The sequence below is a fragment of the Triticum aestivum genome, chromosome 7A (genome assembly GCF_018294505.1).
Source record: "Triticum aestivum cultivar Chinese Spring chromosome 7A, IWGSC CS RefSeq v2.1, whole genome shotgun sequence".
In the NCBI taxonomy this organism is placed as follows: domain Eukaryota; kingdom Viridiplantae; phylum Streptophyta; class Magnoliopsida; order Poales; family Poaceae; genus Triticum; species Triticum aestivum.
Window position 1 is genome coordinate 152,169,780 of NC_057812.1, and position 10,284 is coordinate 152,180,063.

A 10,284-nucleotide genomic window follows, 5' to 3' on the forward strand; every position below is an offset into this window, starting at 1 on the left:
TTGCCTGTGCATAGCTCTGCCACTGCACGGTAGGCTGCATCGGCATTCAATGCATGGTCAGGGACGTGGCCTCACGACTAATGCGAAAGCTGCCTACATGCGAGGCACGTGCCTTTAAAAAATTATGGCGATAGATAATGGAATGATGATTTTGCTATAACAGTTTTTTTCGATAAAAAGTTTATAGTGACCATTATTACGGCAATCGAACGCTCCCCTAGAGTTGCTCTTTCCCACACTTTTAGAGTAAAACTATCTACAATGGGAGTAACTTCAGCAGTAACATAGAGTCTAACTCAACAAATTTGCTTATGTGACAATGAGTTAATGAAGATAGAGGTAGTTTGAGTAACTTAGCTAGTTACATGTCTCAATGCAATATGAGTCTATAACCTAATAAATGAATATAGTAACATAATTTAGAGATATGTGTATGTTATTCTTCACTGTGGCTAGCCTAAGAATGTTGAAACATTTCACCGTTTCTTGCAAATTTTCCACTAGCTTCTGCTACCAAGCTGCTGTTAATCTTGCGCCGTCCATTCGGCGTTTTGCACGAACATCGGAGATCGGACGGCAAAAGACATCCTCCCTAGTCTCACGGGAAACGCCCGCACAGCTGGCCGCCACTCCACCCGCCGGTCACCAACGCAGCAGCCAAAACCAATCAGGAGACAGAGCCGCTCGCTGGCCTCGCCTCCTCCGCCGCATTCCTCCGCCGGCAGCGACAGCACAATCCGCTTATCCCCGCCGGCAGCGACTCCCCAACCCGTCGGTCGGTGCCGCTCGAGCCCGTAAGGCCGTACCGGCATCCACACCTGCATGGCTCTCCGCGCGGCGTCGCCGCCCTGCGCCGCGGGCCGCTGCCTCCCCTCCTCCCCGCCGCCTCGCGTCGGCGGCAGGCAATTCTTCCGACCCCTCCCCCCCGCCGCGCCTGCGCCGCTCCGGAAGTCAGCAGGTAGCCTACTGGATCCACGTGCTTCTATGCTTTCAGTTACGAGTGCACGATGCTCATACGGTACAGGTAGTTGCTACCTGCCAATGATTGGGGTTAGTATTCAGGCGGATTTGATGACGTTATTTAGGCAGCTCCAGGATCTAAGCGATTGTAGGCGTTGGCGCGCTGCTCACTACCATGTAGTTCTTCAAATCATCGAATGCGTTAGGTGTGGTGGACGCATGCTTTTTCCCTCGTGTGAATAAATTGACTCGCTAGGTATCAACTATAGTTCAAATCATCGAATGCCAGTTAGGTTTGATGGACACATGCTTTTTCGCCCTTGTGAATGGACTCCCCAGGCATAAACGCATGCGATTTGAACAGTTCTTTTGGTCTTACTGAAGGAGTAGCATACTAGTGTGGTACTGACCGTCTGAGGGACAAAATGGATGCAGACTCCGGTATGCCTAGCTGGCCTGAGACATGGATGACTGAACCTTCGGTTCCTGTCATATATTTGGAAGTTGGTTGCATGTTGCGCTTAAGAATGGTGGGTGTGGGCATGGTTGAGAAGCATGCGTTGTGCTCTCGATAATTTGTTTTCTGTATCTGTGCTGTATGCGTGTTGTGTACAAGTACCTGGTAGTGTAGGCAGGAAAAAGTCTTAAGATATGCGGATGGCGAACAGTTCCTGGTGTGGAAGACTGGAAATTAGGCTGGTTTATTGTATCTTAAAGATTTATACAGTTCAAATGGGTTTGGCATGCATATTCTGTTAACCAGGGTACTGGGGTAGCAAGTCTTTTGTTGTGGTGATGCTCCAGAAACATATATCATTAATTCATTCCTAAGTACTAACATCATGATCCTGTCATTTCTCAAAATAAAGTATCATGGTCCTGTTGGCCTGTATAGTGATCATTCAGGTGCTTTTTGTGGACCGAAATGAGTTTCAAGTGCAATGATTGGGGTGGGTTTCAACATTAAACTATTACTATTATTATTTTTGGATTGAAAGATGATTTGTTTCCTAGCTATGTTTTGTTATTTTATATGTGGTTCTGTCAAAGCCAAAGAATTTGATATCATTCCTGTTTGATTCAATTTTCAACCATAGTTTGTACCAAAGCAATTTCAAACAGTGATGGCACCCCTGGAACGAGCGATTCTCCACATGTGGTGTGTTTTGGGGAATTGCTGATCGACTTCGTCCCAACTGTTAGTGGGGTGTCACTGGCAGATGCACCAGCCTTCAAGAAGGCTCCAGGGGGTGCACCTGCCAACGTTGCAGTTGGAATAGCTCGTCTCGGTGGATCAGCAGCTTTCATTGGAAAGGTAATTTGTAACTTTCTTCCTATTTCTGCATGTTGTAATACAAGAGCGAGAAATTTCAAGGATGTGTAAATACAGTACAGCTGGAAAAAAGGAAAATACACGCAGATAAATTGTTGCCAATTTTTTGTTTTAATTTAAAGTTTTATGTGCACTGCATACACCCTGAAATATTATCAACTAAATTGCACTTTTCGTCCCACAAATTTCACTTCGGTGGGTCTCAGAAAAAGTTTCTCGTGGGGAAGTTCCTAAACTTCTAAAACTGTCAGAAATTCATCTATGTTCACATACTCATATAGTTCCGTGCAGCATTTTAGGCACTGCATGAGTAGAAACTGCATTCCAGTGCCCCGCATAAAGTTCTGTGCAGCATTTTAGGCACTGCATGAGTAGAAACATGTGCATATTCCTCCAGGCTCCTGCTCATTGTTGCAGACAGCTTGGCTGCTTGTATGGTTCTGACATCCTTACACATGTAACACATCTTGGTAGTATGCACCTTGAATCTTGCCTATGAGTACAGCATCACTTCTACCAAGATCGAGGAGAGTGGAACCAGAGCCAAGAAGTGGTTCCATGTTTGCAGATCTCGATACTTGATCTAGCTGATAGGTTTATGCCAGATAACTGCAAGTTTGGTGATCCTTGAGGAAGATTTCCATGTTTTAGAAACCTTTCAGGAAGATATTATAGTTTTTTGTTTCGGAAAATGAGATCATTTTTATATTTAGAGACCTAAAGTGTGATGTGCTAAATATCATTAATTCCATGTTGTTTTCACCTCAAAGTGCATTCATTTGTGTACTTGGTGTTTTTTCAGCTCATGTATTTAACACTGAACACATTCAGGTTGGTGATGATGAATTTGGATACATGCTATCTGACATGCTGAAGGAGAATAACGTGAACAATCAAGGGTTGCTATTTGATACTCATGCTAGAACAGCTTTGGCATTTGTGACACTTCGAAGTGACGGTGAACGCGAATTCATGTTTTATCGTAATCCAAGTGCAGACATGCTGCTTGAAGAAAAAGAGCTTGACCTTGACCTTATCAGGAAGGTACGAGAATTACATGGTTCTATAATATTCTTGCAATATCTATGCTTCTCTACCACCACAGGTTTGTTTAATCATGTAATATATTTGTGACAAGCTGAACTTAACTTAATCATGGCAATCATGCTAGGCAAAAATCTTCCATCATGGATCAATAAGTCTGATAACCGAGCCATGTAAAACTGCACATATTGCAGCTTCCAAAGCTGCTAAAGATGCTGGGGTACTAATTTCATATGATCCGAATTTGAGGCTCCCACTGTGGACATCAGCTGATGATGCTAGAGATGGTATCCTGAGCATATGGGATACTGCTGATCTTATCAAGGTAACAACTAACAGGCAGCAGCCTGCAAATTATTTGTGTTCACCAAAGGCTTATTGTCTTGATCATGCATCTGCTTTGCAAATAGGCAAGTGCAGAGGAGATTTCCTTCTTGACAAATGGGGAGGATCCATATGATGATTCTGTTGTGAAGAAACTTATCCATCCGAACACGAAGTTGCTTCTTGTCACTGAAGGTCCAGATGGCTGTAGATATTATTCCAAGGTAATGTCTATCTGTGAACTGTATATCTGGTCATTTATTGGAAGTTTGCAGTAACTTCTGTTGGTAAATGGTAAGAGATTGCTGAGATGCAGCCGCACTTCTTTTAGTATCTCCTCGAACCTACTTGGTCATGTCGCAGAAGTCATACAGCATTTAAATTTTTTTCCTGAATTATAGAAAAAACGTGGTGCAGAGCATAAGATGGATTTCCCTCTTGTAGTCCAAAGCAGGAGGAAAACCAGAGTTGTGTAGCCGAGTGGTGCTAGGTTGCTAGCCTATTATCCTTGGGAGACCTCTCTTTCCATCAAGTAGTATTAACTATGTATCTGTGTTTTTTTTTTTTGCGGAAAGTAACTATTTATCTGTTATGAGCATATTCAGACCTGTAGGGTGGAGATCATGTCCTTCACTATTTCATGCAGTCACTTACTGGTCTTGTGTACAAAGTCTATATTAACAGTATGAATTATTGTTCCTTTTGTAAAACAACAGGAATTTAGTGGGAAAGTTGGTGGATTGAAGGTAACTGCTGTTGACACCACTGGTGCTGGGGATGCCTTTGTTGCTGGAATATTATCACAGCTAGCTGCGGATTTTTCACTCCTTCAGGTATGACCAGTACTGCCAGAATATGGAGTTTTCTTTTCCAGCCTCTTGAGTAGAGAGTGAGCTCGGTGAGGTATACAGAATTTTTCCTGCATATTGATTGTCGATGGAAGTAGGAAATGATTTCCAAATGATGAAGTGATATATTACTTTTGTTATCTGTAGAGTCCAATTTTTAAGTTTTGAAACTATAGAGAAAGTTATGCACAGCATGCTGAATATTTTGGGCTCCTTTTGGGGTGCAGCATGAGGTGTGCGACTGGTGCTGCAGTTGTAGTCCAGTAAGGCAGACATGTTAGGAAGATCAAAAGGGAAGAGTTTAAGTAAGTAATGGAAGAAGAATTGAGTTAGGAAATAAATGAGTAATTCGGAAAGAGTCCAGGTCCAGTTTGTGATTTCTTTGAAGTCCTAGCCCAACTCTGTCCAGTTTGGGTCTTAGGCTTAGGATAATCCTCAGAGCACACACGAGGGCGAGCACAGGTTATCGTTTATTCGTTTTATCCTCCTGTGCGTTCACGTTCTGAAACCCACCATCTTCTCTGCTGACCACTTAAATTCCCACCACGCAAGCCTAGTCCATATTACTGAAGGCTGAGGCGCCAAGCAGCTGAAGTGCTGAGCAGGCAACCACAAAACTGATAGCTTAATTAATCTCGATATTATATATCTGTTTTTGTTAAAGATGTGCTATCCTGAAGCCATGAATGTGCTCCAACTGATTGAATGAGGAATGAATGTTTGTTCATACCTGATGCATCTATCTATATACATCAAACATTCTGTTCAATGTTAGCCGTGATGTTTTTCTTGAAAATTTTGTCCTGAGGATTTTAAACAGGTGTGGGTGGTTTGCTTTATGCCTTTATATATAAAGTGGGGTGGAAGCCTTTTTTGGTAACAACAGGTCCGGTCTAGAGAAACTGTACAGAATAAACAAACTACTCATTAGTGGCATACATGCAAATTAGAAATCTATAATAGAAATAACACAAACTGGAAATCTTGTTGTGTACGTGTTGGCTTCGATCACGGTCCGCGATTCAGAGTCACAACACAAGTGGACGCTTGGGACACAGTTATCACGGCGTGTCGACCCTGTAGGCATTGGCCAGGGACATCTTAAGCGGACGAATGACACTTTCATACTCGGCTTTGTGTGGAATAGAGCAATTTTCAAGCAATTAGCATTTCGTTTTCATTTGCTTTATGTCATATCTATCTTTGTGTTTGGCTAGGTAGCTTTGGTGGGGTTGCTGCAGAAATTTAGTAATGTCTGGAGATACCCTGTAGTTGGATGTACCACCTTGTTGCCGCGGCAAAAGAGCAATAAAATTCTTCCTGTATCTAAAAAAAATCATCAAAAAATTATTCTTTTCTGTATCAAATTCTCTGGAATGGCGGAATCTTTTGCTACTCATAAAAAGAAACTGAAACTCTGGAATCACAGTGTCACTATGACCTTGGAGTTAATGCTGATTTGCTTTTCTTAGCAGGACAATCGGTAAAACTATACTAATCATTTCTGTAGGAACACATTCCCTTCATTTCAAAATATAAGGCATTAAGTTTTTGCAATTTTATTTCAAAAGCACGACCTGACAGACGTTTGCTCTTACTTCCCTGCATTTATATCATTTCTTTCTCTCCAATATTTATGATTAAACATGCGTACTAAATTACTAACTATTCCTTTTTTATGGATGCTATGGTCATTTCTCTTAACTTTTTTTCGTTGGTTGTATGCCCTGTTTAATCCCCGTGCTTGATCAAAAACAGCTTATGGAGTGGATGGACACCTAGTTATTTTGTATACACATTAATCTGTAAGTATTTGGGCCATATGTATGTGTGGGCACTACCAATTGCACACATGCTAATTTGATAAATGAAGCTAGAAAACACGTAACCATGTCCGGCAAGGGCAGCGCAGAATATGCCCTATTGGTAAGGCCCAAACATCAACCATGAAAGTGTTATGTTGGCGCAAATAAGCCATGCCCTGCGGTGGTGACCGACGTCGGCACGCCAGGTCTGGTCCGTGGCGTGCGTGGGCATTGTCTGGGCATAGTCCTACTAGTGTATGGGCATAGTCCCACTAGTGTCTGGCCAGTGTATGTCCAGGTCGAGCCCATGGCGGGTGCGTGCGTGTGTGTGTTGGTGGGTCTGTTAGCGAGTGACGCGGCCCTGTGTAATCGTTGCCCAGTCGAGTTCGCGCTAGAGGAAAATTGCCGTTCGTGCGGCAGGCGTTTGTGTGCCGGAAATCTCCCTGTGTCCACCGTGTTCTCCCTCCTTCCTTGGTTCAAGCCAGAGAGCGTGCAACAGAGAGAGGGCGAGGGCGACTAGAGAAGGTGAGCCAGAGCTAGGGCTAGACCCTGACATATTATTATCTAAAGATCGTGGAAATATTCAGTTGGCACGACACATGTATCACAGCCCAAAATATACTCAAGTGAATTTGCATTTCTTGTCATTGCACCATTGCTTTTCAAGCCCACGTATTTTTCTTGTCTGCAATTTCGGCATTAGTCTGAAGCAGGGGTTTTAGTGCTAGGCTTACCTAGCTGTTTGTGGCCTAAACAGGATGAAGCTCGGTTGAGAGAAGCCCTGAAGTTCGCGAATGTCTGCGGAGCTCTCACGGTGACAGAGAGAGGAGCTATTCCTGCACTGCCCACCCGACAGCAAGTGGCTGATGCCCTGACCAATGTCGTTGCTTAAGTCTGCCAGGCAGGTAGTTCTCATCTGGTTTGCTGTGTAATCTAACGCAACTAGCGTTGGCCTGTCGGGCATCGTGTTGTTAGAATAGTTCTAAGTTGGCCGTGTGATTTGGTTTACGCTGTTTGTTGCCTTGCTGGTGTACCCCAGGCTACCGGCCAACCAAATAAGATGCAAGATGCGAGTTGCGGTCCAATTTAACTTCTGAGATTTATGTTTGGAGCCTCAGAGCTAGTAATTGCTGTGTAATATTTGTATATTTTTACCGCGGTTATCTGCTGGTGCCGTGAGGAAGTACATTCGGGCTAACCATGAAAGGAGAAATTGGCTAGAAAAAGTTTTATTGTGTCACTCAGTTTTTTCATTCAGTGAGAAATATGAATGAGGTGCTACTCATGATGATTTTTTTTTCTTGATTTGTGGACAAAACCTATATGCTGTCTAATTTTCTGGGAGTACCTGGATTTTTTAGCAGCCTAACCATATTTTAGTAGCACGGTGGTATCTAAGGAGGGCGCAGCACTAAAACTACCTTGATGTGCGCCGGAAGAAAACCCTTGCTAAAAAATTGCCCAAGAATACATGAAACATATAACATGTTGCGAATCATTTACAAGTTGAACTCTTAGTTAGAGAAATAAACTTACAATTTGAGTTTGAATTGATTAATAGTAGCTGAAACGAGGTGGCACCTCGCATGCGCTGTTACGGCTACAGATCAAGCTTGCAAGCAGGATAAGGTGTATGAATCATCCCCCTAGTTTATACGTACACTACCTTGTCTGTACGCGCGGAAGCATGCATTCGAAAGGACTGAATCGAAACACGTCACCCTGCAGAGCGATACATTCCTGAACCTGAGGGCGACATTTCTTCCTAACCATAGCTTCGAGTAGACGTGAATCCGCCGTGCGCCGAGGAATGTTGGCCGAGATCCCGCGATCCTGTCTGCCTAGCCTAGCCTAGCCTAGCCGGTAGAGCCCGCCAACGCCTATGCCTTCTCCATTCGCTCCACTCGGAGCCCATGCACAATCCAGCGACTAGCAAACAGCGACCTATGCCATCCAAGTCGTGGGCACGAGAGCGACGATGGGAGTGCGCGGTGGACGCATCATGCACCGAAAGGAGCAGCGGGGAAGCTTTCCGACACGAGAATCGGCATCCAGTAAGCAATTCAAACTAATTCAGAGAGAGAGAGAGAGAGAGAGAGAGAGAGAGAGAGAGAGAGAGAGAGAGAGAGAGAGAGAGAGAGAGAGAGAGAGAGAGAGAGAGAGAAGAGAGAGAGAGAGAGAGAGAGAGAGAGAGAGAGAGAGAGAGAGAGAGAGAGAGAGAGAGAGAGAGAGAGAGAGAGAGAGAGAGAGAGAGAGAGAGAGAGAGAGAGAGAGAGAGAGAGAGAGAGAGAGAGAGAGAGAGAGAGAGAGAGAGAGAGAGAGAGAGAGAGAGAGAGAGGAAGCTTTCCGACACGAGAATCGCTCGGCATCCAGAAAGGAGGAGAGACCCAAGTCCAAGCCGCAGTAATTCAAAAACGAAAACGGCAGCGGCTGCTCGTGCTCGGACCCAATTCCAATTCCAACAGCACGATCTCCTCCACCTCACCCCGAATCCTGCAAATATACGCACGCACGCAGCCGACCTCCCTCCCTCCCTCCCAACCCCGGCAAGCGGATCGCATCACACGCCGTTCCACAACACCGGCTCGCTCGCTCGCTCCTCGCTCTACCCGATCACTGAGCCCCGCCAACCATTTCACCCTGGTCCCAAGAACATTAGTCTGTGCTAGTATCATCAACACGCCGGGCAGCTGGCGTGGTGAAATGCGCGGGCTGATGAGTGGCGGCTGGGGTTTGACCGGTCAAAGCGGTCAAAGGGATGGGGTGGAGATCGAATGAGGATTTTCGCAGGGGAGCACGCACATGCCGTCGCCCATGGGGAACCTAAGAATGTCGTTTGATTAAGCGGATCGAGCTAGGAGGATAACGCCGCAAAATAATACTCCTTCCGTCCAAAAATACTTGTCATCAAAATGAATAAAAGGAGATGTATCTAGATGTATTTTAGTTCTAGATACACCTCTTTTTGTCCATTTTGATGACAAGTTTTTTCGGACGGAGGGAGTACTAATAAGCGGTGAGTAAACCTCGCGAGCGCGCGTGCATCCAAGCGGGGCGGGAGTACGTGCACTGTGCAATGTGTATGTGGACGGGCCAATCCGATTCCGATGGATGGGGTCGCCGTGTCTGACAAGAGACTGGTAAACAGCAAGCCGATGAAGCTCCTGGTCCCATTTTTTTTTTCTATTTAGGATTCCTGGTCCAGGATTTGATAGTACCGTGGCGCTATCGAGTTGCACTTTTTTTTTTCAGCACAGCCTGGTCGCTCTTCTCGGCGCGCCCAACCCAACGCGTTGATGGGCTCGTCGCAGCTCCGCTGGCCCATGCACTTCTCAAACCCGGGCCTCCTCCTCGATTTGATCGGCCGAATGCTAGTTTTTTAAATATATTGTGCATTTTCTGCTTTGGGGACGATCCATGCGGGCCTTGCAATTTTGTTTCCAATTGTATTTTACTTTGTCTGTCCCAAACATCTAGGCAGTACGTGTACATTGCACTGTATTTGTATTTTGGCCCGAAAGTGCGAGCATTAAGAAAGATCTTGCCAGCCAAAACTGATGCGTGCAAGAGAAGTATGCAGCTGATCAACTGAGGCAAGTGGCGCTGAAGTCGCACGAAGTCAAAGCCAGCGCGCGCTCGTGGGGTTGCATGCATGACACAGAAGCATTACATTCCCGGATAAAAATGCTTGGATCGAAGGTATGGGAGTGCAGGAGGTTTTATGGTCAAGCAAAAACCCGAAGACCTCTACCTACGTGTAACACGATCGATCGGGAAACCCTAGTGGGCCAGCTAGTGGACAAGATAAAAAATGCTCCACTGATGCACACATGAATGGCATTCATGGGTTCCTTTTTTCCATGTCACGTGAACTGCCGCGTCCATGAGATGAGATGAGATGAGATGAGTGGAAAGCAAACTAGCAAAGAGTCACGGCGCCGAAAGCCCATGCCCGGGGAACCCTTCTCCT

General features: G+C 45.1%; 1 protein-coding gene across 1 annotated transcript; it reads left to right on the forward strand.

The window, feature by feature from the left end:
* Nucleotides 1–606: 606 nt before the first annotated feature.
* LOC123150028 (probable fructokinase-6, chloroplastic) lies at nt 607–7,540 on the forward strand. Its single transcript, XM_044569829.1, has 7 exons — nt 607–958; nt 2,058–2,275; nt 3,125–3,337; nt 3,465–3,662; nt 3,748–3,885; nt 4,378–4,494; nt 7,072–7,540. The coding sequence occupies exons 1-7, from the start codon at nt 823–825 to the stop codon at nt 7,204–7,206; spliced, it is 1,155 nt and encodes a 384-aa protein (XP_044425764.1). The 5' UTR covers nt 607–822; the 3' UTR covers nt 7,207–7,540.
* The last annotated feature ends 2,744 nt before the right edge of the window (nt 7,541–10,284 follow it).